This window comes from Caloenas nicobarica, chromosome 15, assembly GCF_036013445.1.
Source record: "Caloenas nicobarica isolate bCalNic1 chromosome 15, bCalNic1.hap1, whole genome shotgun sequence".
Lineage (NCBI taxonomy): Eukaryota > Metazoa > Chordata > Aves > Columbiformes > Columbidae > Caloenas > Caloenas nicobarica.
Window position 1 is genome coordinate 3,301,430 of NC_088259.1, and position 27,815 is coordinate 3,329,244.

The 27,815-nt window shown below is 50.4% G+C and overlaps 1 protein-coding gene across 1 annotated transcript; it reads right to left on the reverse strand.

The window, feature by feature from the left end:
• Positions 1-1,459: 1,459 nt before the first annotated feature.
• Positions 1,460-27,282, reverse strand: MAP1LC3A (microtubule associated protein 1 light chain 3 alpha). Its single transcript, XM_065645976.1, has 5 exons — positions 27,267-27,282; positions 20,852-21,037; positions 10,223-10,278; positions 3,154-3,260; positions 1,460-2,655 (listed from the first exon to the last, which is right to left on the reverse strand). The coding sequence occupies exons 1-5, from the start codon at positions 27,280-27,282 to the stop codon at positions 2,493-2,495; spliced, it is 528 nt and encodes a 175-aa protein (XP_065502048.1). The 3' UTR covers positions 1,460-2,492.
• Positions 27,283-27,815: the final 533 nt, after the last annotated feature.

Here is a 27,815-nt window from a genome sequence, read left to right on the forward strand (position 1 = left end):
GACATTGCCATGAAACTTCCGAGCCTGGTACGGCCCTCAGACTGCTGGTCTGCCCTTACTGGTCTTCCATACATAACAAACATACACACACAAACAACTCCAGTTCCCTCAGCTGTTCCTCGTAAGACTTGCGCTCTGCAATGTTGAAGGTGTCCCTGCTCATTTTGGGGGCTTGGAGTAGGTGATCTTTAAAGGTTCCAACCCAAACTATTCTATGAAGATATGCCAACACAGGCAGCGCTGGTTTGCCTCTCCCGTAGCTCTGCCTCTGGAAAGCATCCTTTTGCTGGCTGAGGTCACATGGAGCAGAGAGCTACAGTGGTGAAGGGAATCAGCACATCTCCAGGTGATTGCGTTCGCGGTGGAGACAAGGGACACCTCAGCTCCACCACCACACCCCAGCAGAGGCTCCAGCTCACTGTGTTTAAGCACGTCTGCTGCCCCTTTGCCAGCCCCCACAGGGAGAAGCCCCAGCAGGGCTGACTCTGCTGTGGGGTCGGTGCACTAGGCACAGTCCCATCACCCATGTCGCTGGGAGGTGGTTCGGAGAGGTCCTGAGCTCAGGGACCAGAGTTTAAATACCGTGAGGCTGGTGCTTAATAACGGTCAACCCACATTGCTGCTCCAGGTGCCAGGACCAGTGAGGCAACTGTTCTCACCTACACACTGCTGGGTGCTGAGCCTCCAGCTGGCTTCCCACCATCTTTCTTCAGCGCTTACGCACCCGTGTGCACTGTGCTGGACCTGTCCCTTACACCAGCAGCTCCTGTCCTGGACAGAAGATTCAGCTGGACAGGGTGCTGGGCTGTCTTGTCCAGACTGTGCTTTGCCAAGAAAGGTTGGACCAGATGATCCTCGTGGTCCCTTCCAGCCTGGTGTTCTGTGATTCTGTGATTCCCTGCAGGTCTAGGACATAAACACAACTGTCAGCTGCAACTCAGGCAAACAGTATCTAAACCCGTCCCTGCTGGGCAGTGCAAAGGACCTGAGCTGAGGAGCAGGGAAACACACTGAGATGCTAAATGGCCATCAGCCCCTCCCTTTGGTTGGAAAACAGTTTTGACTGAGCGCTCAGAGAGGTTTCCTGGACTGCTCAAAGTTTCCTTTAAAAGCAGAGACTTTGCAAATGCCCTCCACCTCAGGGTTTGGCTTTTTTCCCAGATGAGGCAACTTGGGCACAGGACAAGAGACTTACCTAATGCTGTGTCACAGGTAGGGCAATGGTAACCATGTTTCCCGCATCACTGTCCCATGCTCTGTCCTCTAAACTGAGCTTCCACCTTTGCCGCAGCCCCTCAACCCCAGCCAGGCGCCTTTGCCACAGCTGGGACTAACCAGCTCCAAAGCTTGGGCAGGCATAAAATGCACCAGCGAAGACGAAGAACACGCAACACTCTGACTTGGTACTAGGGACATTAACAGAGACAGTGAGATGGGAACAGAACATTCCTACAAGACACAACTTGAATTTATGTTTATTTTATATATATATTTTTTTATATATATATACCTTTGTATAGATTAAACTGGCTGGGATTTTATCATATACATTGTTTTGGTATAATACATGAGAAACAGGAAAGGGAACATAGCAAGTATAAATCAGTACATTCCTTGAGCGAACTCTGCCACACTGAGACTGTAAAGTTGCATGCAATGGGGAGACAGAAGGGAAACTAATTTTATTAAAAAAAAAAAAAAAAAGAGAAACCAAGACAATCTAGGTACAACTGTCAACAGAGGAGCAGCACTATATATGGCGACCTGTATAAATTAAAATTAAATTCCACTCTGACATCTACTATGCTTTAAAGTGCAATGAAGCCCGATTTATTTACCTACAGATACAGGAAATATTACCCCCTCGCCCCATTCCAATCTATCCCTAAAAAAAAAACCCAAACAAAAAAACCCAATAAAATAAATCGAAAGGATATACATAATCCACAGTCCTATAGAGACACCTACATCTACTCAGTAGCACCAAGAATCTGATATGGGTGTAATTAAAATCAATTAAAACTCGGGAGCAATGGTAACATCTGTTTGCTGCTTTTGCAGACCTCCTGCCTGTAATTAGTGTCTCAGAGGAGAGGTGGCTCTCCCTGTGCTGACAGCAAAGGTGACAGTGTCCTGTCCCCTTTCCATCACCGGCCGGACTGTCTTGGCAGTGGGTTACAAAGACACAGAGCACAGCGAGAGCAGCTGGGGTGACACGGAGTGGACGGGACGGGGAGCTGAGGCCCCGCGTGTGCGCTTGGGTGTCTGCACGTGGGTGCGTGTGTGTGTAGGGAGCAGGACTAATCTACACAGAGCTGAAGGGTTGTGCCAGTCCACCACACGCCATGAGCCTCTTTGGTGACGGGAAGGGGAGGGAGGGAAGGGGAGTCAGCACAGCCCCCCTCTCATGAGCCTCTGGTTGTGTCGCCTTCCAAGGTCGGGGCCCGTGTGCCACAGTTCATCTGTCTCCACATGCCACCTCTCAGCAGGCCTCAGTAGCCAAAGGTCTCCTGGGACGCATAGACCATGTAGAGGAAGCCATCCTCATCCCTCTCCTGCTCGTAGATCTCCGAGATGGGGGTGGACACGCTCACCATGCTGTGCTGGTTCACCAGCAGGAAGAACGCCTGGGTGGGATTCAGCTGCAGGCGACGCCTGTGGGGACAAGGGCAGGAGGGCTGGGGTCAACCTACCAGGCAGGTGCCGCGACAGCAAGTTCTACCTCCCCCAACAACGCTGTTCACATGGGACCAGGCCTGCACGGCCAGGACCTGCTCCCACACGCTCAGGACATGGTGTCTATGAGCCCAGCTGAGCTGCTCGGGGCTCTGAGGCCTCCTGAGTTGGGACTCTGCAAAGCCCCCTTCTCCAAGCACTGCTGGCAAGGGCAAAGTCGAGGAGCCTCTTCCATCTGAGCTGACGGACAAGAGAAGGGCATTGGGGTCCCCCCCATCAGCTCGTGGAGTGTCCCTGGGAGGGAGAGGTCACAGTCCTTCACCAGATGTGAAGAACCTGCCCCCTTCAGCCCCCTGTACCACAAGACAAGGATGCTGTGGTTGTCATGTCCCCATCCCCACCCTCAGCAGCTGCCTCGTCCTCGCCCCACCACTCTGTGGTCAGGTTCTCGGCGTGCCAGCTGGCCACTCCACTCACCGGATTATTTTGACCAATTCACTCATGTTGACATGGTCTGGGACAAGGAACTTGGTCTTGTCCAGCACTGGGAGCTGTTTCTCCCCTTTATAGCGTTCGATGATGACCTGGGGAGAAAGTCAATGGTAGGGTTAGCCAGAGTTTAGAGTGTCCCAGGCACTGACCTCAAGGTCAAACCCAAATCAAACTAGCACAAGTGAAAAAGTTGAGGTAAGGCCCCATTCTGCTTCACCCTCACAGGAAAATTTAAAAAAGGACATGAACAGTGACCATCAGGTTGTCTGCACACAGCTCTTCAGCAAAGAGTCATCTGTCTGTCTGAGCTGGATGGTGGAGAGCATCCAAGACAAGTGAACCAAGGCATCAATTGCTCTGTCTGGCTGGGAAGCAGTGGGCGTTAGTGGATTGATTTAGCTGCTTCTCCCAACGTGCAGGAGATCTGCAAGAGAGGGGAAGTGCATTGTAACATTGCTTTCAGACTGACCAAAACCACAGGTTTTGCTGGCTTGAGCTAAGGGCTAAACTCATGGTGCACAGCAAGAGACATTTGCCTTCCCTTTTGTGCCACAGCTCTGTGCTGCTGCCGTTCAGCATCACCCTGTTTGCTCAGGAAGAGCTGCAGATATTCTCAAACAAGCAGTTTTTAGAAATCACTGCAAAGCCACCCAAAGCATTCCTTCAGAAAGGGGGAGGTTGGATTTCACCAGTCTCACTCCTCGTGCTAACACTCAGACGCGCTGACTCCAAAAAGGATCAGAAACCCACGGCCACTTCTCCCGTGTGCCACAACTGTGGCACCATGGGGACAGCCCAGCCTGTCCTCCCCTGCAAGAGGTCTTGCTTGGGAAAGCTCTTACCAAACCTACATTCTGAAATGGCTAAACATGGATTTCTGTTCAGTTTTCCTGCTATTATAATTAATGAATTTCTTCTGTTAAGGAGTGTCTGCCGACAGCTACAACTGCTATTCTAAACCAGCTTGGAAATGTACTATTTGTATTCTAAGAAACAAGGTGCTAGGCATTTAAAATAAGTAATGATATGATTTATAAAGCTCAATATGTTCCCATTACAGTGATACTCTCTCACATCTCTCCAGTACCTAGTTGTTTTCTCTACAGAAAGACACTTCTATACTAATCAGTTCATCATCCTCTCTGCATTGAGACTGAACATTACGTTTCACTATAAGGCAAGGAGTTCCTGTAAATCATTTTCCTGGGTCTTTTCCAAAAATATACGGGAGACTGCACATGCCTTCAGACAGCGGAGGGATGGAGCAGCGTGCAGAGATCGGGATCCCCAGAAGATGGCTCTCTGGAGCCGAAAGGATCAGGAAAACCTCTGGGAACACAGATTCGCCTTTCTCTTAATCGTTTGGTGACACACCAGCCTCTATCGGCAGCAGCAACAGAACTCCTGCTGCCAATCTACACCAAAGGCACATCAGACTCTCCGGTTGGGATGTGGTATTACCAGTGAGCTGGGAATGTTGCACGGGTTCTCCAGACCGCAGGGCTGGTCTCAAGGTCCACCAGGATGGACCAAGCTCCGCTGCAGGCAGCTCCTGGATGAGGGAGGGTACGAGGTGCCGTGGTGAGAGCTCTGCACCTAAATGCCCTCTGAAGAACCCACCCTGGACAAATCTCCCACAAGGGAAACCCAAAAGTCTGAGGGCTGCACAAACAGCAAATGAAGGACCCCATGAGTCCACCAATGTTTTCTCACACTAGCCATGTCTCCTCCTGATATTGAGCAAGAGTGCCAGAGGAAAAAAAAAAAAAAACAAACAACAGGGAAAGCCACATATTTCAGCCCCTTTTGCAAGATGGGGACCTGATGAAAAAATACTTTTCTGTAACAGACTAAATCATGCATTAGGATGCCCCTACTGACCTCCTAGCATCCCTTCCTCCCTCCAGGGGTGGGCAGAGGAAGGACAAAGACAAGCAGAACCATCCTACTGTAAGCCTTACTTGGATTATGAGCATTTTGGCTATAGGGAGATGAATAGTCTCAGGCGGCTGGACACTCACAACAGCTCCGGCCACTGGGGAACAGAGAGACAACAGCCAGATCTAGCACTAGTTTTAGCACTAGTTTGCGCAAAGGGGCAGCTGTGCAGCAACTCTTGGTGCACACACCTTTACATGCACAGAGGGCCTGTGCACCTGGGCTACACCTCATTTCTCTCTTATATCTAGCAGGAAGAGAAGCAGATGTCTCCGATTACCAGCCAGTTCCTTCCCACAAAGAAAAGCCCCTCAATTAGTCCAAGAATGGGCTGAAAGGGATGTCATGGCTGTTAAAGCAGCAGCCGCCTTGTGCCCTGAGCAGGCAGAACAGCTCCAAGAGTTTCTGTTTCCAGATGAGCTGCTATTTGCGTAACCCAGCTATGGGAACAGGTGGCCAACGGACAAAACGTTCTTGTCTAGCTTTGGAGGGAAAAGCGTGACCAAATGCTAATATTACATCCCTGTGGCCACAGGGCCTGTACACAAAGCCACCTCCCCTCCCGTATCCTCTTCCAAGCTGCTGCCTCAGGCCAGGGGGCTCCTCAGTGTGCAACACCTGCTCTTGCAGTGGGAACCCACCACAAAAATAACACAAGCTGGGCACAGGTGGAAAGGGCAGAGCCTGGGGTCCCGGTCCCATTGCAGAGGTGGCTTGGGCAGCATTTATAACCTCAACCCTTGTTCTGGGGCCAGTCTGAAGGGGTGGAAAGGGATGATGATAGGGAATGGGGCCAGATTTGGCAGTCCTCAGCCCAAACGGTGCTTGGGTGTTGATTCATCTTGAGCCGTGTCAGCCCTGGACACTGGGTCTACAGCTCCCTGGAACAGCCCTTGCAGGAGCCCAGAGAAGGTTGTGCCTTCCTCCAAGTCTGTAATTTGGGTTTCCATCCACCACTGGTGCCAGGGCAGGGCATTATTTGGGCTCCCTCACCTGCCATCGCTTCTCTGTGCTCCTCTGAAGGTGTGCAGATGAGCTTTTTATCATGTAACTTAATAGAGACCTCTCTGCATGGCCCAAAGACGCCCTCAGCCTCCCCATCAGCATGAGAGGTGGCTCTGCCCTAACACACCCTCTGAGCAGTATGGTCTCACTAGACCTCACTGAATTTGATATTACAGGGCTGGGAAATGGTTTGCTCCCGTTGCTGCCCAGCACAAGCTGCTCCCCATTGATTTTAGACTCCCCAGAGCTCACCAGAACTAGCTTGGAGCTTGCAGATGGTCCTCAACAGGCCGCTGTTCAATGGGCTCCAGAAGGAGGGCACTGGGGCTGCCAGCAGGCGAGGGCGATGGGCAGGCATAAGCTTGGTCTATCATCTAACAGGGCAGAAGGCGATTACTCAGCATCTGCTGAGGCTGTGGATGGAGGTCCCAGCGAGAAGGCAGGAATCTCTCTGCTTGCTCTGACCGGCCAAGGAGGAGCCAGCCCGCGGCTGCCTGCTCCGGGCGGCTGGGGGCTCCGGCCCAGCAGAGCCCAGCGTGAGCAGCAGCTCCCTGCACACACAGCCCTGCCCAGCTGTGTTCCCGGGGCCAGCACTCGGCACCACAGCGAGCTCTGGGGAATGCAGAGACGGCAAAGGAGCCCCTGGCATGAGGTGGACAGTGAAACACTGGGCAGTCCCCGGCTCCCACCTTTCTCCTTAGTACATGGGCCAGTGAAGTGTCCTGGGATGCTGGAGAGGGGCCAGAGGAACCACAGAAATGATCCGAAGCTGGAACAGCTCTGCTGGGAGGACAGGCTGAGAGAGTTGGGGAGTTCAGCTGGAGAAGAGAAGCTCCGGAGAGACCTTAGTGTGGACTTCCTGTACTTTGAAGGGGCTGATAAGAAAGATGGGGACAGACTTTTTAGCAGGGCCTGTTGTGACAGGACAAGGGGTGATGGTTTTAAACTAAAAGAGGGGAGATTCAGGCCAGACATGAGGAAGAAATTTTTTTTACACTGGGGGTAGTGAGAGCCTGTCCCAGGTTGGCCAGAGAGGTGGTAGATGAACCATCCCTGGAGACATCCCAGGCCAGGCTGGACGGGGATCTGAGCAACCTGAGCTGGTGCAGATGTCCCTGCCCATGGCAGGGGGGGCACTGGGGGAGCTAGGAAGGGCCCTTCCAAGCCAAACTATTCTGTGATTTCCCTTCAAACACAAGCCGAGAACTCCACACCTCAGGCAGGGTCCAGGTTATCTACTGCTTTGTCTCTGGTGGGCTCAGCCAGACACACCACCAGCTCTGTCCCCACGCCATCCCCCCATGTGTGTGTGGCACAGCCCCCTCCCCAGCCTCCCCTGGAAGCACCTTCATGGAAACAGCAGAGAAATGCCTGTCCCTGGGCACAAAGCCAGGCCAGGCACTCTGCAAACCCTCCTGGCCTTCTGTCAAAGCAAAAAGGGACTCACCCAAGGGCTTTGAGGGGAAACTGGAGAAGCAAGAAGAGGGCAGCAGCTGCAGCACCGCTTGCTGTGATTTCTGCCAACAACAAGGGGGTGACCCGGGTCATCTTCTCCATGTCTGCTCCTGGGCTGCCGGGTCAAACCCCAAACCCCTCTGCTAATTCCAAGCGCCTCTCCACGAAGCCAGGCTCTTGGCAAACACAGTTCCTGCCTTTCACAGAAGACCAAGACCTTCCTACAGCCCATGTGCCTGCGCTGCGCAGACCCACAGCCATCCCCCACACTGTGCTCCGTTCTGCACTATGAGACTTCGCTCACAGCCCGAGCACTGAAAACTGCATACAGGGACTTGCAGGAGCTTTGCTATGTAAAAGAGAAGAGACAGCAGCAAACTTGGTGTCAGGAGCTAATGGGGACCAGGCTTTTAGAGACGCCAAGGACACCAACAGCGCTGGGCCTCCCATGGCCTTCAACACCCTTCTCTCCTACCCATTCTATTTATGCTCCAGCAGAACTTCCAGCTAAACGTCTCCTCCTGTCACGTCTGTCAGCCCAGGAAAGCAAAGCAGCTGAGGGTTCAGCTGAGTCCCTCATCTTCTCACAAGGCTGGCACTCGGGACACTCTTGAGGACAAGGCACTGAACAAAGAGGTCACTGGAGCTGGTGTGGGAGGGCTCCGGTCTCTGCAATGGCCAAACCTGCCTGCACACACACGGCTCCCCAGCCAACCACACCTGCGGCCAGGTCCTGATGCCACAGAAGCCTTCTCCTGGGGCACCTGCTGTTGGACCCCAACGCAAAGAGCACTCCAGCTGGGGAAGCCCTCCCAGCACATTTCAGTAACACTGGTGAAATTCTGCATGTGGATGCAGAACCCTGGCTCCTTCTGCTCATTTCCCAGGCAACACACATCTGTGTACAGGCACTTGATACGTGTGTGTGTATCACAGAATCATAGAATGTCGTGAGTTGGAAGCGACCCACAAGGATCATAGTCCAACTCCTGTCCCTGCATATGACAACTCCACAGTTCACACCCTATACCATTCTATTACTCTGCATCCATATTAAGTTACTAATTGTGACCAGAACAGTAAATGACCTATGATGGCATATTTGGAGCCAATTAGAGGTTAGTTTTCAAGACAAAAGGACTGATTGTCTTGAACCTTCCATTTTTTCCATACAAGAGGTATAATTGTTCATTGGTCAGGCAGGGGTATCCTGGGTTTTGGCATTTTCAAAGGATTTTCTCATTGTGAAAAAAAAATACCATAGCAACAAAATGTGGTGTGGTTTTTGGTTGGTTAGTTGGTTTTTTGGTTTTTGTTTGCGTGTTTCAAATTAAGGCAACGTCATTCAAACTTCTACCACAGCTAAGAACTTGAGCTTTGTCAGGTCCTGGACCCACCTCCAGTTCCTTCACAGCCTGATGCATTTGAGGGCGACAGCCCAAGCACAGAGGCCAGTGGTGCCCAGGGAGCATTCAGATGCCCAAATCTCCTACATCCATGATTTCCCATTAGCTGCAGGCATGGGACAGCCCTGCACTGAGGACTGTCACCCGCCCCACAGCACATATATTCTATGTACAACTTATTTCTAGCCTGTTCTTACTGCTAGAGCCTTAAGGCATTGTAATTAGCTCGGCCACAGCTCTGGAGAAATGCAGAGCCAGCCTAATGCCACGAAAACCATGTTAAAAGCAGTGGCTGATAAACGTGTAGATGATACGGCATACTGGTATTCAGTGTGCTCCAAGAGGCAAGTCCTGCTCTGCTGAGCTGACAACAGGTGGACACCACACTGCTGGTGGAAGACAAGGATGAGAAAGAATTCTTTTTGCTAGTAGATGCTGTGCTAAAATCAAAAGAAGAGCGAGGCAGGAACGGACAAGTGTGTGCGCAGAGCAGTTTGAGACATTAAGCCTTGAAGGCTAAACATGGAGGAACTGTACACATTTTTAAGACAAGACTGATGTTCATCCAATCTGGAGAGCAAGCTGAACTAGGAACACGTCCCATTTTTCGGTTATATGTGCTATGGTATTGCAACTACTAACGAGCAAGCCCTGAGTATTTCACCTCTCTAAGTTCTCCATCTTCCCAGGAAGAGAGGCCAATAATCAGCTGGGATATTTAAAGCACACTCACAGCCAAAGAGCAGGGCAGCATATTAGGCCTGACATGGGTAGGAAGAACTGGAGACAATTCACAGAGTCTCACCTACATATGTGACTGTTTGGCTGTGGTATGAATTATCCTAACAGAGTCTCTTTGCTTTCAATAGAGCAAAGATCTCGCACATCTTTCTCTGGGCGGATGCAGAGAAATCCTTAGCATGTTACCCAGGAAAAGTCAGGTAGCTACAGCAACAACAACAAAAAGGGCCATTGCAGAGTTTTCTCCTGCTTGGAAGTAGGTTTGAGATCAAATCAGTTCCTTGCCTCTAGGGCAGGCATGAAGCTTAACAGAAAGATTCTATTTTGCACTGCTGACAATGCGGTCTGCTCTTGAGCACTGGCATGTACAAGGCACTGGAGGCTTATGGAAAGTGTCTGGTGTTGATTCTGGGGAGCAGAGTTTTGTAAGCTCCATGGCCGGTTATCCAGCAGCACAGAGGGCTCAGGAGAACAAAGTCTGATGCAGAACAGTGAGAAAGATAACTTACCGGGATTTTGTTTGGATGCTGCTCTCGGATCTGCTGTACTTCTTTACAACGATCCGCTGGAAAGAAAGAAGTACAGAAACGATGTTAGAAACACATGGCTGCGCTAGTTCAGGCAAAAACAAGGTAACGACCCTGCAAGCCATGAACTGACTCAGAAGGACCTTGCAAAAGAAATACAAATTCTGTCCAGGCCTCTTCTGAACATTTTGCAGCAGTGAGATGGTCAGTGAGGTGTCGGCTTCACTTTCATGGCTTCCTGCGACCGCAATCATCGCCCAAGCCATAAAACCGGCAGCACACACAGACATCAAATGACTTAAATGAGTCCCTAAGGATTACAAAACCGTATTCCTAAATCCACCTTGAGCAACTGCAGCTCCCGACCATCAGTGCTGGGTGGCAGCACAGATTGAGGGTCCCAGCCCTGGAAGTCCTTTGTGTCTCGTGGCTGCCTCCCAGAGACGGCACTGGGTTTCAGCCATTTCCCTGGCATGTGCTTCCAAGCACTACCTGGCACGGCGCCTCAGTCCAAAACCGACCCACCTCGCCAAGGAGTTGTTCACTGCCACAGATCTAGAGAGTAGCTACAACAGCTGCTGGCCTGACACATTTCTAGAGCTGTCGTAGAAACAGGGAGAAATCTCCCTTATGAGTAAAGGCTGAGGGAGCTGGGGCTCTTGAGCTGGGAGAAGAGGAGACTGAGGGGGTGACCTCATTCATGGGGATCAATATGGAAAGGGGGAGTGTCAGAAGTATGGAGCCAGGCTCTTCTCAGTGACAACCAATGGTAAGACAAGGGGCAATGGGTATAAACTGGAACACAGGAGGTTCCACTTAAATATGAGAAGAAACTTCTTCATGGTGAGGGTGCCAGAGCCTGGCCCAGGCTGCCCAGGGAGGTTGTGGAGTCTCCTTCTCTGCAGACATTCCAACCCACCTGGACACCTTCCTGTGTAACCTCATCTGGGTGTTCCTGCTCCGGCAGGGGGATTGCACTGGATGAGCTTCCGAGGTCCCTTCCAATCCCTGGCATTCTGGGATTCTGTGAAAACTTCAGCAAGGAGATTACCCACAGACTAAAAGCTTTTTTGATGCAGTTGTTCTCACACTTTGTAACCCATTTTCCTCCAGAGCTCACGTTTACTGACACATATAAAAGCCTGTAGGCTCTTGCAGCTTGCAGGAGAATTTCAATACCCTCTCAGTGCTCCACCAGAGAGCCAGCCCTCCGCTTTCCACAGCTCGCAGGGGCACAAAGCCAGGGAAGCAGCTGTACCAGGGCCAGGAGCGGCTCTGTGCCACAAACCATCGCTCCCCTCACATCGCCATCACCCTGGGAAGGGTTCAGAGCCTACAACTGTCCCTCTGCAGCGCCCAGGGGAGGCGGTTTCATGGATCACAGTAGGTAAAACAGGGGGTGAAGGCCAATGTGTAAGCAGGGCCTAGAAATGCAAGATTTGGGGATCGCAAGGTCTGTCCTGGATCATCCCACCACTCGCAGTCGCCGGGGCAGCACCTGCTTCAAAGCCGGCTCCCCTCACCTGCTCCATACAGCCCAGCTCTCACCACCCACCAGGATCACGTCGGGCAGGATAAATGCACGTGTTCCAGCGTGTTTTCTACCCACAAACATTGTGCAGTTCTCCTCTAACCGCTCAGTAAAACCTCATTGCTTTCAAATTGAATTTGGCTAGATACTACTTTGGGAAGAGACTGGAGTTTCTTTAGAGGCCACAAGACTACAAAATCACCGGATCACAGAAGCTTTTGAGCACCATTTCTGTCTCCTCTGAGAGGAAAATATCCCTTTGCTAGGAATTGCCAGACCTTTTTTTCTGTAGGACTCCATGGCTAGCAGAACAGAGCAAGATTATCTGGACTTAATGGAAAATTTGGGCATATTTGTTTTGGGTTTCACAAGTGAAAATGTAGTTCCTCATGTTTCCTTTTCACCCTGTCCAATGCTCCAGGACATCCAGTGTCATCCTTGTGATACAGACAACTTTCCCCTGAGGTCCCTATCAGCAAGGAGTTAGGCAGAAATCAGCACTGCACCTGATGCTAGAACAGCAATGCCTCCACAGGAACGCCGAAGGACACAGTGACAAGAAGCACCCAGCACACAAGCACCCAAAGAGCAGCACCCAGCTTGGGGAGCCAGCCAGGACTCTGAGCCCCCGCTTCTGCAGAGCTCTGCTCCCACGAGTTCACTGCGGCCGAGCTTCAGCAGGACGGAGCGTCTGAAAGGCTGGAGATCAGAGCTGGAGCGGACAACACCTGTCACGGTACGTACTGCAGTCAGCTCAGACCTGCCAGGTACAGCAGAGCCTGCAGAGAGCTGTGTGCCCTTACGGCTGCCTTGTTTTTCCAGCTTCAGCAACCACACTGTCCTGTCTCTCCACACTATCAGACAGCCATGTGGATGAACTTCCTACACATCATGCATTTCCCTGTAGGGTCACAGGAAGCCCCAACAAATCCAGTTAATTATGAGCAGTGTCTGCAGAAGGCAAATGTGCAGCCTTTGCATGTTATCATGGCTAGTCATGTAGACAACCCCCGTGAAAGGCTGAGGGAGCTGGGGCTCTTGAGCTGGAGAAGAGGAGACTGAGGGGTGACCTCATTCATGGGGATCAATATGGAAAGGGGGAGTGTCAGGAGGATGGAGCCAGGCTCTTCTCGGTGACAACCAATGATAGGACAAGGGGAAATGGGTATAAACTGGAACACAGGAGGTTCCATTTAAATTGGAGAAGAAACTTCTTCATGGTGAGGGTGCCAGAGCCTGGCCCAGGCTGCCCAGGGAGGTTGTGGAGTCTCCTTCTCTGCAGACATTCCAACCCGCCTGGACACCTTCCTGTGTAACCTCATCTGGGTGTTCCTGCTCCGGCGGGGGGATTGGGCTGGATGAGCTTTCGAGGTCCCTTGCAATCCCTGACGTTCTGGGATTCTGTGTCCAACTGCCGAAGGGCGGCCACATGCCTGACACCCCCTCTTGCTCCCTGGAAGTGTCACCAAGTCCAGCACAAGGCTGGCAGGCATCAATCACCACCTTCGCTTCCACGGAGGAGCCCAAGGTGGCCCCTGGCCATCACACTGAAAAAGATACCACACAGAGAATGAAACAGTACATCATCTATCCAACTACATACCAGGGTCTCAGGATCCCACCCCAGAAAGCAGAGTCCTTTGTCCCCCACGGGGCTCAGACTGCAGGTGCCTCAGACAGAGGCTGCAGCTCCTGCACATTTTTTACCGGTCTTGCTGACTCTATCCTCAGCAGGAGTCAAGGGCAATGAGCCACCAGCAATAACGCCCTCAACTACCCTCAAGTGTGATGGACCACAGAGGCAGCTCCCACTCTTTAAGACCTGCCACGTGCCCAGGACCTGGTTGCTCTGGTCAGATGGGTCAGGGCTTTTGCAGCTGTTTCTAATCTCAGCGGACCCTGCAGGAGGTGGCTGATTTGCAGGTTACCACAATGCAATGGCAGGAGATGCTGATTTGCTCCAGGGGCAGCTGGATCCCTTCAGCTGCTGAGTGTGATTGCAATCACAAGCACCTAAAGCCCTGCACTGCTTCTTCTGCCCAGTTCAGACACTTCATTCAGGAAGGCAGTTGGGAGCAACCCCACCTAAGCTGTCCAGGAGCCTGAAGATTCAGGCAGAAGTTTCCAGGACATCTGACACTCTGATAAGGAGCACACTCGATCTCATCCTAGATCTTGAGATGCAACCAAGCAGGCTTGGGAATCAGGAGAAGCTATCCTGCATCAAACCCTGCACAAGAGTCACTTCTGTGCACACAATAGCTCAGGTGCTGGAGATCTCCTGCAAGAAATAGGGGATGGTCACCCACACCCTGCTCAGCCTGGAGTGAGAGCTGGAGGTTGATCCTGTGTCTCATGAAAGCACTTTCAACATCACACAGCAAGGAATTTATACACCAACTTTAATTTAATGTATATGTAGTCTAACCTAAGTCAGAAGAATAAAGAGAAACCATTAAAGGGCACTTCAGAGACACTTTCAGAGATGCCAGCCTAGCGTCCAAGCGCAGACAGGTAACGCTCCCTCCACCCTTTCGGTAGCAGTGGCTGCATGCTCACATTTCATATACGACACGTCTGATTTTACAAGCCTTGTTCTCCTGCAGCTCTCCCAAATTATAGCTGTGCTAAATGAGATTGAGACTCTCCTCTTTTTTGCAGCACCTGGCTGTAGTTAATCCTTAGCCTATATGTAAAGTGAACCAGAACTGTTTACACAACCCCGTCCGTACCTACATTTTTTTCTCTGGACCCTCCTCGCTGCAAGGAGAAGCAAAACCCCACACCTGATTTCAGCATCTCAGGGACTCCAAGCAGGAGGGGATGAAGGGGCTGCAGCCAGCTGCTGGTCTGAGGGAGCTGAGCAAAGACCAGCGAACCGCACACAGAGGGAACAGCGCCGTCCCTGCTCCCAGGTGCGGGCACTGCACACCTGCCACGAGGCACCGGCTTCTCCCCAATGCCACAACGGGAGATCTCATGATGGCAGCAAGATAAAAACCACACACTTTTTATTAGTTATTCCCTGCAAAATTTCGCTGCTTGGGCCTACTGAAAGACAGGAGTATTTTTGTAGCATTACATATGCCAGGAAAATTGCCTATTTCTCCTCCAACTGCTGTTTCAGCTGTTAAGTACCAAAAGCAAAGCTTGCAAATTGCCCCAAACACCAGAATCTCAGCTGTTTTCTTGACTGAGGTCCCTCCCAAAGATATGGGCACACAATGTATCCCATGACAATGCAGGATGAAATCATTGTGACAGTCAAGGAGAATAGTAGAAAATTTTAAGCCAGATTTCCCAAGCACTAACCTTTTTTATCAGCAGTGCCCAGGAACCCTGGCTACGGGAGACAAGTCTCTGCTGGGCTGGGCACTGTGCGGATACAGGACGAGAAGAGAGGCCTGGATGCAAAAGAGCTTAATCAGACAAAATATACAGATGGTGGAACAGAAGGAAAACACATGGCAAATTCTCCAACAGCACAGTTGCGTAAGGGACAGCATTTTTCAGGAGATGCCAGACAAACACTGGTCAGGCACTGGTGCTGCCCTGGGGCAGCGTGTGGACTCTACGAGCAGTCCTGCAGCCTGCGACCAACAGGAACTCTGTCAAGAAAACACAATGAAGAAAAAACACCACCTGGAAACGTCATCAATGTGTTACCAGGTCAACAGCTCCTGAGCTGAGGAAGAGCTGTGTGTGGAAAGCAAAGTGGAGAGTAGAAATTCAGCCAGGAGCTGCTGCCACTCCCTGCGGTCCCCATCCCAGGGCTCCGGGTGCAACTGCCCATGGCACCGAGGGCACCTGCAGCCCAGTGACAGAACCCAGGAGATGGCAGGAAGATGTGCCAGGGAGGGGCAGTTGGACATGAGGAAAAGGTTCTTCACCCAGAGGTGCTGGACACTGGAACAGGCTCCCCAGGGAGGTGCCACGGCCCCAACCTGACAGTGTTCAAGAAGAGACTGGACAACGTCCTCAGACACACGGCGTGACCTGTGGGGTGTCCTGTGCAGGGACAGGAGTTGGACTCCACGAGCCTTGGGGGTCCCTCCCAGCTCAGGACATTCTATGATTCTGTGGTCAGTCCCAGGGAAGAGGGTCACTAGAATGTTGTCCTCTCTCCAAGAGGTTTTCAGCAAAGAGAGGAGGAACTGGATGGTTTGAAATCAGGATACGTCTGGGATGAGCTGGCAACGGCTGAAGACACGGGCAAGTTATGCGGGTCATTCCAGATGAACATCAATAAATATTTTTGTAATATCACACCACCCTGAGGCCAGACACCTGTAACCATCAGGAAACACAGCTCTGTGTATGTGTCATTGCTCACACAACAGCTGAGCTGTCCAGCCCCGTGCCGGAGAGCTCGATCTCGGGCTGGTGACACTGCGGGAGCAGCAAGGACAGACTCCTGCAGCAGGACAGAGCTGGCGAGGCCAGACGTGCCCAAGAAAAACCATCCTCACCGCCGACAAAGGGTTCTTGTCCCAGGTTACATAGGACAGCAGTGTCACAGGAACTTGACAGCGATTCTGATAGTTAGTGATATCTTACTTCTGTCTGCAAAACTGGGGGGCTCCAGATAGGATGAATGACTTGGCTCCAAAACGACACTGTTTTGAACTTATTGCCTGACAGAAAGTGTGTCTCTACAACATGGTGTACATAGAGCTTGATGCTCCACTGTCACAGGAAGGTGTTACCAGTGTGAACGACGAGCAACTGACAACCTGTCTGCGTGACCGCCCGTGTCGTTGTCACTGCTTCACTACAAGGTGTGCAGTGTCTGGAAGGATTTCTGAATGCCTGGCTCCTGGAGCCCCGTGACTGCAGAGGGATCTCAGCAGTCGTCTTCATTTGCGTAAGTTCCCAATTTTCCTGGCTCCAGAGCGCAGCTTGAAAATGGATTTTAAAAGACAAACAGGAACAATCTTCATTTTTTTTTAGCAGTTTCAAAATTGAACTGAGTATGATTTAAAGCCTGGCTCCAGGAATGAGCAGTTGTATCTGGCAAACCCAGCATAAGTGCTCAGCTCGTGACTAAGCAGAGCCACACGACAACTGTGAAATCTAAATTCGTGTCAAGACACTTGTTCTCTGGTTGCACGTACCATGTCAGCCCTGCCATAGGCTAAGCAGGATGAGCACTGGACTTCCATCATTCAAAGAGATTAAAACATGCCTTCCAACTCCCTCCACCTCCTGAGCACAGCGGATAAATGGGCAATACCTTCTGTGTCACGTCTGGGTGGCATACGGAGTATTTACATCAGTGGTTCAGATAAGGAACTGGGATTTTTTGCTCAATGTTTAATCGCAGTTTCACTAGCCTTGGAGAAAGAACAGCAAGTTCCCTGCGTATGAGACTGTCCTCAGCCAGGGCTTCCCTCTGGCTTCTGTTTGACCTTTTCTTCTGTTTCGACAACCTCCACATTTATGAGCCTCCAATATAGCAGGAAAGTGCTCAGATTTCTCAGAACTACTCAGGACACTTCGAATTGCTCAAACCAAGAACTGGTGCCCCTGACAGAACTGTATTTTCAGGCAGAACAGCACACACGTGCACGCACAGAGACCTCGCACAGCCCGGGTCATTGCTATTTGTGCACAAACACGCCTGGACATGCACGGATTTGCAGGGCCTGTTTGGGGAGACGTGCCAGACACAGGAGTCTTGAATTTATGCCTTGGTTTTCTCTCACAGCCTCTTTCCAAACCTCCTTCTAAAGACAAAGGGCAGCAAACAACTGCACGAGCACAGTGTTGGGGTGTTTGCACAGCGCAGGTCAGCCGCAGAATGTCACACGAGCAGGGTGACACCCCAGAAATCCTCCTGAGTGACTCTCCTGACCATGATCCCCCCAGGACTGACCACGGAACCCAGAGCCAAAGGAGGTGACTGGGCTGTCACTCCATGACTGAGGATCAGGACCAGTCTTACAGCTCCCAAATTCAGCCGCCTCCACCCTTCTGGCTCAGGGGGATATCTCAAGTTTTTGTAGTCAAGAAAGTATTAAGTACCAAACAAAGGACATAGAGGTTTTATTGTTCCTGGCTGCCAGTGAGAAGCTTTTGTTCTATAAAAGAATAATAACAAAAAATTCAATATCTGTGGTCTACATGTCTAGCTGGCATTTGTTCTGGATGTTTGTTTAGTTCTTCTCGTACCAATATTTTCTTCAATGCTGATAATTAACCCCACACCAAATCATGTCACAGAATGCCCTCAGTAATTAATACAACCAGACACAGGCAGCTAAGCATCAATTTGCAGCCACAGCCTCATTTCAAGGAATCCCAGTTCTTAAAGCCTGACTGCTGGAGAACAAATACACCAAGCACAGAGTATGAGGACAAGCTGATGCATCAATCAACCTCAGATCAAGACCAAGATGCTTTTCCAAGCCACCAACAAACAAAACCGTTATGACGAGCACAGGGTTGCGTGCGAAACAGACAATTCATCCCCCTGTTGATCTTCCAACGGGTAGAGCATGGCTGCCTGACACCAGATGAGTCCCCGGAGAAGGCAACGCTCCACTTTTCCCCAGAGCCAGGAGAGGGAATCCGGCTCCACACACAAAGCCTGATGCCTCTTGGCAGCGGCGCGAGAGAAGAGCAGCCAGTTCAAAACAACCACTTCAACAACAGAGGGAGGCGCGAGCGCTGCCCAATGCTCTGAAGGACTCGTGCTCTTTACGGGAAGCGCAACGGTGTTGTCAGGCTGCCGTGACAGCCAGGACAGCCTGTTCCTTTGACACCGAGCACAGCTTTGTTCTGGGAATTGTTTTGGACCCCTGCAATGATCTGATCTGCAGAAGGAAGCCACCTCTGTCCACAGTCAGGTTCAGCACACGGAAGCAGAAGGTTCTGCACCCAGACTGGAGATGCTCAGCTGCAGATGTGCCAAGGACAGAGCGGGTCACAGAGCGTCCCCCTCTCACCACTAATGGCACAGCAGATGACGGGAGAAGTCAGCACAGGTGCCTTCAGCACATCTTGGCTCAAACCCCAGGCGTTTCCCAGCCAGTCCCTTTTTCAAGTCCTGAACAATGATGGATAGAAGTCCAGAAATTTTATTCAGGACAGGCCCAAGACAAGGCAGATGAAGAAGCAGAAGAAATTCATGGAAAAACAAATCTCAAAAATACAAGCGGGGGGAAAATATGCATGAAGGAAAGCAGAACCTCCAGCAAGGAGTGGCAGACCAGACCTAATCAAGCCACTTGCTGTGAAACTGGAGCCTGGGTGCCTTTAGTAAAGCGTCATATTCCTGACTCTGCCTTTTCTCTGGTTTTTTGGAACCGTTCCACTTCTATAAAGTTTTGAAGCCTTCTAAATTAATCCATTCTGAGGGTACAGTGTCACTGGCAATGTTTTCCATCAGCCCTCTCTAACTGCATTGTAAACAATCGCTTCCTGCTCCTGTTGTGTAATGATCTGAAGACAAAAACAAGCTGTATTTACTTTCTCCAACTGAGCGATTCCAGCCCTGACCCAAAGCAAGCGTGTGGGCTGCCAGGCCTCCTCCTCCTCCTCCCTCCGCTGAGCTCTGCGGACCAGTCAGCTGAGAGAGCGAAAGGGCAGAGGAAAGTACACAGAAACAGGAGCCCCAAACCCCCTCACCCCCCTTCCCTCCTGGGCTATTTTAATCCTGCTTTCTTTCAACTACTCCAAGCCGCGGATTTTGTTTTCCTTCTGGCTCATAAGAAGTCTGAGCAATGCGCAAAGGCAAATGACTCCTCCTGACCATAATAAGCTGATTCTCACCAGTTCAGCAGCAGGTAGTTACTAAGGGTTTAATTTAGGACTTTACCGCTTTTAACATGTAGCTTACGAGAGCACAGCAGGGTCCCAAGCAAATATTCCAGGGCACTCAGACTTCATTTTATTCCTGTTTGTGCAAGTTCACTTGGCTTGGTTGCTGTGGCACGAGCAGGCTGGGTAAGCATTCAAGGCCGGAAGGGTTGTGCCAATAAATTACGAAATATTTACAGTTTCCAAGAGAGCAGCGAGGGGTGGGATCAGCAGTTCAGTAGGAAAAAGCTCCAATTTTAAAACTCACATAGGAAACGCCCTCACCTGCATTTGGACAGTATCTGACACAAAACGAGCCTTTGTTTGGCATGAATACACTGATTTCAGCATTATTCAGGCAGTAAGGCTCAACCAATGTCTCCTTTGGGGTGCAACCTGCCAGAAACAGGCACCTTTCCCAATGCCGGCTGGCAAAGGTCAAGAGAAACAGCAGCCGATGTTTTGTCTGATCTCACTATCAGCTCTGGCAATCAAATCTGGTACCTCCTCTGGTGACATCCTTTCTCATTGGAATTTTCCCACCATGTACATTTAACAAAGGGATGGCATGATGTGATCATTAACTCTTCTAGGCCTCAAGAACAACTAGAGAGGGTGTATCAAATTCTTGGCACAACAACCACTAAAGGGGAGCACGGGAGGTAATTTTTGAAGAGGTCATTGTGCTCTGACAGTGAAAAGTGTAAAGACTGGACCCAGGGCAAGAGTGAAACAAGAACATTTACAGACGTAGATCCCAGAGCCCCCGCAGCCGCCACCCCACCCCAGTGACCCGGGTGGACCCACCGGCCGTGACCCCGGCGGGCGGTGGCTCAGCGAACACCGCTTGTGCTGGACCCCGCGGCCGGCCCCGGCCCCGCTCACCGCACACATCCCTTACGACGGCTTCACAGAACACGGAGGCGCACTGAGGAGCGGCGTCCCCTGCCCGGGGACACCGGCGGCAGCCGATGGCGAGCGCATCTCTCAATATTTCGGCAAACAGCGGCGCGCCCCGCGGTTGGGAGGTGCGGGATTCGTGTGCCGGGGACACAAAGCGGTCGCGGGGCTCCCGCACACGGCGGGGGAGGCTCCGAACGCCCCCGGACCGCCCGGGCACGGCCCGTTCTCCGGCTCCCGCTCCCCCCGGATGACATCACCGCGGCCCCGCCGCCCCCGAGCCCCCTCCCGCGGCCCGGCGGACACCGACAGCGGCCGAGGCTCCGCCGGCCCCGCGGCTGGTGGCCCCGGAGGCCAGAGGACGCGGGGCCCCGGCTCACCGAAGGTGCGGCGCTGCTTGAAGGGCCGGTCCGAGGGCATAGCGGCCGGGCCGGGCGCGGCTGCCGGCGGCGGCTCCGTGTGGCGGCGCGAGCTGCGGCTGCGGCGGAGCGGCGCGGTGACGTCACCGCGGCACGCCCGGAGGGGGCGGGGCTTGGGGCTGCCCCGCCCAGAGCCGTGTGCGCCCCCTGCCGGGGCCGCGGGAGAAGCGGCGGGGACGGAGTGAGACGGAGAAATAAACTGAGCAGCAGAGTCAGGTACGCTGTTAATCACACACAGAATCCCAGAATGTCAGGGGTTGGAAGGGACCTCGAAAGCTCATCCAGTCCAATCCCCCCCGGAGCAGGAACACCCAGATGAGGTTACACAGGAAGGTGTCCAGGCGGGTTGGAATGTCTGCAGAGAAGGAGACTCCACAACCTCCCTGGGCAGCCTGGGCCAGGCTCTGGCACCCTCACCGGGAAGAAGTTTCTTCTCATATTTAAGTGGAACCTCCTGTGTTCCAGCTTGCACCCATTGCCCCTTGTCCTGTCACCGGTTGTCACCGAGAAGAGCCTGGCTCCATCCTCCTGACACTCCCCCTTTCCATATTGATCCCCATGAATGAGGTCACCCCTCAGTCTCCTCTTCTCCAGCTCCAGAGCCCCAGCTCCTCAGCCTTTCCTCACACGGGAGATGCTCCACTCCCTGCAGCATCTTCGTGGCTGCGCTGGACTCTCTCCAGCAGTTCCCTGTCCTGCTGGAGCTGAGGGGCCCAGACATAATCAGTACTTCACAGAAATACGCATTCTTGAAATATAACATGTCCATTTTGATCAGCAGACTATAACCCTCAACAGAATAGGAATTTAGAAATACATTCTGCCATAAATATATAAAAAATCGAACTCTGTAAATAAATACAGAAAAGAGATTATATGATATCCTAAATAATTCAAGTTAGTACTTACAATTTTAACTGTCGAATTTCACTGGAGAGGGACTTTTTACAAGGGCATGTAATGACAGGACAAGGGCTTTAAACAGAAAGAGGGGAGATTCAGGCCAGACGTGAGGAAGAAATTGTTGCCCCTGAGGGTGGTGAGAGCCTGGCCCGGGTTGGCCAGAGAGGTGGTGGCTGAACCATCCCTGGAGACATCCCAGGCCAGGCTGGACGGGGCTCTGAGCAACCTGAGCTGGTGCAGATGTCCCTGCTCGTGGCAGGGGGGCACTGGGGGAGCTGGGGAGGGCCCTTCAAACAAACCATGCCATGACTCTGTGATCTTCAAGTGCAACCGCTGGCTCCCATCAGCAATCGCTGACGCTGCGGGTGGCGGGGGAACAATCCCCGCGGGGGCGGCTGCCGAGACCGGTCAGACCACAGGGGCATCCATCAGCTTCCACCGTCAACAAACCTGGACATAAACCAGCCTCACCCAGATAATCAGATATTTGCAATTCCCACTCATCATCTCCAAGCTAACGAGGCTGTTGTTTTCCCTGCTGCCACATCTGAGCTGAATATTTTAAAGACCACAGCACAACTACAAATAGGGCAGGCTATTTCTGGAGCTACAGTAAATGAACCAAAACATAACTGCAAACAGGACGTCAGCGCTTCACAAAGAGCCATGTTTAATATTCCTCCTCGACGCATGCCACAATAAAAGCTGTATTCTGCAAAGCAATGGCTCATTGTTTACACCGAACGGGCATGACACACAAGCGAACACAAAATGTTACGGGATTAAGCACAACCTTGGTAAAAAAAAGACATGAAAGATGCATCTATTAAAAAATTCTCCAATTATTGAAAGTGTCACCAATCAAAAGAAAAATATATTTAACTACAATTGAACATTTTTTTTTCCTTATAGAATTTATCCAAGAAAGGAAACAACCACTTTCATGGCTAACATCATGGATTTTCCTTGACCAAGTAGTAGCACCAGTTAATTAAACACATACTGGTAAGGAAGTGTAAACTCTTCAGATTCACTTTTATAATTAAGATACAGGTAGAGACATTCATCTCTGATATAAGTCCTTTTAATCAGAAAACACACAAGGGAAAGCGGTAGTGTTGAATTAGATACGGCAAGCAGATCAGCTTTACAGACTGCATCCTCAGGCAAAGGATTTTTTATTACTATTGTTACAAAGCATTAGCCCCTTTTTGATGAGAAGCGTGAGGAACTCTTTCCAATTTAGTGATTTGATCCCTGATTTTATCCCTGCGGACATCGTTGCAGGACCGGGGCTGTGACTCCATAGAAGATGATTCATGCACCCGGAGTGGGAGAAAAGACACTGGTTCATGGAAGCTCTGGAGCTTCTCAGCATGTTAATCTAGTTAAAAAAAGGGGACACGGATCAAGGAAGTTTTACTTCTAATACAGCAGAGAATGATTTATACACTTCAGCCCTCAGCTTTCCTGAAAAATCGTGCATGCACTAATACTCTTTCCTGTTCATACTGATGTCATTGGCAAAGCGCTTTATTTAAAGAGATGCACTTCAGATCCCAAAGACTCCGGATCAAAGATTTAACAAAGACAGAAGGAACCATCTGTATCAACCCAGCAGCAGCAAGCTCTCCCAACATCACCCGGGATCAACAACAAGCTTTCCGTGTGCCAGCATTCCTGGGGTAAACACCCTGATAATGAGCACCCCGGATGCTTGTGAAACTGCGTTAGCAGAGGGAATCTCCCCAAAGGAATCCTGTCCTGCTCGTAAAGAAGCGTATTTTTGTCAGTAGACGTTGTGTCGATGCTCAGTTCTGAGGCGGGTTTGTCGGAGCTCGCTGCCCCGCGTGGTCCGGCTGCCGCGGCTGCTCCTGCACATCGCACCGGCTCCAGGAGCTGCCCTGGCTCTGTGTGCTGGTTTGACTGAAAATAGGTTTCTAACTACAGGAAGAAAATTAACCCTTCTTTTCCATAGCTAGCACACTCATTATTTGGACTTAGTTTGAGAACAAGAGATAACACCCCAGCACAGAATTAATGTTTTTACTTGCTCTGGTCTGAGAGCCAAGGACACTCTGAGCTCTGCCAACAGAGATGGGGCAGAGCTTAACTGACATCCAGATTGATCAGTAAGAGTATTCCAGCCCATTAGCATCATGCTTCGTATATAGAGTCAGGGCCTTCTGGATGTTGGGGGCTTGCTTGCTTGCTTGCTCTTGCTATTGAGCCGGGGGAGTTCGGTCAGGACATTTAGTCCGGCCTTTTGCCACCCTGCAGAGGCCTCTGGGCTTTTCTGCCTTTTTCCTCTCTTTTTCTCTCTCTGGGATCGGCTTTAGGACCAGGTGTGGTTTGCTGGGACCAGCTGCTCAGTTGTGGACGGAGTTCATTTGGAATTGCTTTGACTATCTTTTATTTTATATTCTATTTCTATTTTATATATATATATTTACTAGTAGTGTATTAGTATTTAGTTAATTTATTAAACTGTTTATCTCAATCCAAGTTTCTCCCTTCCCTTTTGATTCTCTCCCCTGTTGTGGGGAGCAGGTGAGCGAGCAGCTGTCGTGGTTGTATTGCAACCTGGGGTTAAACCACGACACTGACAGCGTAAGGCTGGCCCGGATCGGTGTAACTATGCCAGACTTTCACCTCCTATAGGTGTAGCTATACATAACAAAAGCGTTAAGATAAGCTCAAGCATAAACATCCCATACGCGATGACAAGCGCTGCACAATGGGAGCTCAGCCATTGCAGAGAGCTGCTCGGGAGGGCGCTGGAACAAATGCAACCTGGAGCAGCTTAAAAGAGCTGCTCTAAGGTGCACAGAAAATGAGTTTCCACAAGCCTGGCTTTTGCAGTATTAATACGTTATCACCTCTGTTCCTCTGCCAGGGCCTCATCTTGGCACAGAGTCAGCACAAGAGCCCCAGGTGGGGCTGGTCACAGCTGAGCCAAACCTCAGGCTGCCCTTCGTTAGTTCATTAACACATTGGGGTTTGTTTTCCAAGGCACGGATTGCAGAGCGCGCTGTTGAGACCCTCCTGTGATACCTGGCTGTGCCTCCTGGCTGGAAAAAAGGCCACAATGCTTATTTTTTGATTCTTTCTCACTTTGACAATAGTTTTACCATACGAAATGACCAGGCCCAAACTCAGCAAGCACAGGACAAGAAGCAGAACTGCATCCCATCTCTTCCTTGACCCTCTTTAAGATAACTTAGGAGAAGTGAAATCCTCCTGTAACTTGCATACAGAGGAATTGCTTCTGGTCAGATCACTGAGACTCTCTGATGCTCCTGATCCAAATAAGACATTTTTTTCCTCCATAGTAAATGGAAGTAGCTGTTCTTCAGCTTCGTACACCTTTCCTCCCTTTTTCTAAAAAAAAAATAAAAAAAAATTAAAAAAATTAAATTGAATTACCTTTGAATGCTGGTGTAAAGGTAGCACCGGCATGTAAGCAAGGCCCTGCCCTGATGGATTTGAAAAGCTCCTGCAGACTCCAAAACCAACTTCTTCAAGACCCTTTTATTCAAATTGCTGAGTGTATTTCAAGTCAGACTGCAAACAGTCCTTGAGAAATCCCCTCAAAACAAACAAAAACACCGTGAACCAACCTCCTCCAAAACCCCAATCAATCTGCACATAGCAGGAACTCAGTAGTTTCACTGCAAGTTTATGGTCTAAACACAATGCAGAAAAGGGGTATGATCTTTATTTTGCATTAGGGTTACTTACTACAGCTTGTTTAAAAAACACCCACCTCAACACTGTCTCAAACTCAGACACCACACAAAACCACTGGTGGGGCAGCTGTCCTTAGAGAAGCGTCCAAAATAATGCAGGACACTAAAAATCTTTGCTGTTCAAAGAGTAATGCTGCCACCTACCAGGGACAACCAAAGTGCAGAAGCAGGTCACCACCTCCAAGAAACATTTCCCTGGTTATGAACAACAAAAGATAGACAGAGGTACCTGAAGTCACTTTTTTCTTCTGCCTTGCCTCACTGTTCAGTTATCATCCAGAGACTTCAGCTTGCTGGAGATCATTTTTTGGAGACAGTATTCAGTTATGACAGATCGCACACATCATATAAGCTGCTGTGTGTTGGGACCTCTCCACACGCAGGGCATTTCAGACCCTGTTCATGTTTGATGGCATGGCTTAAACCCAGATTCAATAATAAAAATAATCCATGCTCTGAGAGTTATCTGTCAGTTTTCTGCAACTAGGGAATGGATGTTTGTGTCAGTCCCTTCTTGGCACAGAACATGATCCCAAGGCTATGCCAAGATAGTGTGGTCAAACACGTGCTGATGGGAGAAACGGTTCATGAACAGAGTAACAGCCGACACCAAGTCACGATGACAGCAGAGATACACCCAAAATAGTGTAAAGCACCCTCACCAGGTGCTATGGGACTGACCACAGGTTGCAAAAAGCATTTCTGACCTTCCCATTCATACACAGTACCTCAAAAAATTAGAGAGTCTATAAATTAATGCCGAAGTCTGAAAATGCACAGAAAGCAAATGCTGAACATACAGGTGGTCTCAGCTGTTTGAGTCACCTCATATCCACCCCAGCGCCTTGTGCACTGAAATCCAGAAAAGTGTCCAAGTCAACACCCGCATTTTTACTGAAGATTCCAAAACCGCACTGCAGGCAGTTGCCTGGGACACCCTGAGACCAGCCAGAAATTCTTAGTGTGTTCCTCAGTGTAGAACTGGACAGTATCACATGTTCCAACTATGGTTTGTAATTCTGACAGAGCAGGGCGAAACACTTCTGCTGACAGAGATATGCGAGTCAGGAGCGATCCCTCACCAGCACAGTAAACATCATCCCCTAATAACTGCAGTTACTCAGTCAAGGTTCTTCCTCTGACTGTACAGAAAGTTTTGTGCCCGGAGGCTGTGCCTCTTTGCTCAGATGCACTCCAGGAGAAATCCCTTTTTGGACAGGTGGACACTGATAGACAGTTTAGTAGAAATGTACTGTGTAGACAGCAATGTATTGCGTAACTCGATTGCAGTTAGGAATGTATGCAATGTGATCAGCTTAACTAACAGAAATAGGGGCTTCAAGAGGAACTTAAAGAAGACCACGTATCCCAGCCTTAACTGCATCCTGGTGTGAAGCAAACTAAGCAAAAAAGCACAACAAGGAGTCATGTATCGAACTGTTTTCAGGCCAAAGAGCAAGGGTTTATGAAAGTTCACCAAGAGGAAGACTACATACTTCAGCCTGAAGAACCCAACAGATGACCACCAGGAAGCTGTGCGCACGCACGACAATGGGTGAGGATATTAAAATTATTTTGGGGAACTAATTGTAATACTACCACCCGCTTTAAGAGATAGCATGAATATGTATGAACTAACTGGCATAAACCAGCAAGCTTTGAGCAAAACAGTGTGCAAGATTTGGGAGTGATCCCCTTGCACCCTGGTGCCAGAACAAACATACCTGCTTTATAACTCATCTCGAGTTGTAGAGTTTATTCCGCACGTCAGCACTTGTGTCACAATTGGCTCCACCATCGTGAATGCCCTGCCCTGTGGGACAGAGGAAGCTGAAGGAGCCGATGCTCCCATCACACAGCAGCGTTGGCTGCGTCGAGCTGCCCGAGCACGCAAATGCAGCACGGGACAACGTACGGCATTGCTGAACCTGGGCCGGGACAATCTGCACGTCGCTAAGACTCTTCGGGACAAGCCAGTGTTGTGTCTGTCGCACACGTGACAAACATCTTCAACGCAGATGTTTTGCACAATTTATTGAGCGCTGTGTGCAATTATGAGGCTCTATCAAGGCTACAAAAATAAGCCCTTTATTATTTTGGAGGAACCAGATGACCTTCTGTCCTTAATGGCCATGGTTAAAAAAATTACTAAAGGAAGACACCAGATAAAACCAGATACTGGATTGTGATATTATGAGAGCTCCAACAGGCAGCTGATGGCCTTGCCTTGCCGCAACATTTCTGTCTAAAACAAAAAGGAGGTGGTAGGAAAA

Bases quoted from the DNA above. Each gene is read 5' to 3' on its own strand.
- MAP1LC3A (XM_065645976.1), bottom strand. The intron at 3,261-10,222 runs GTAAGTTATCTT...CTTTCTCCCCAG, and splicing joins AGCATCCAAACAAAATCCCG to GTCATCATCGAACGCTATAA. The intron at 2,656-3,153 runs GTGAGTGGAGTG...TTGTCCCCACAG, and splicing joins GAATTGGTCAAAATAATCCG to GCGTCGCCTGCAGCTGAATC.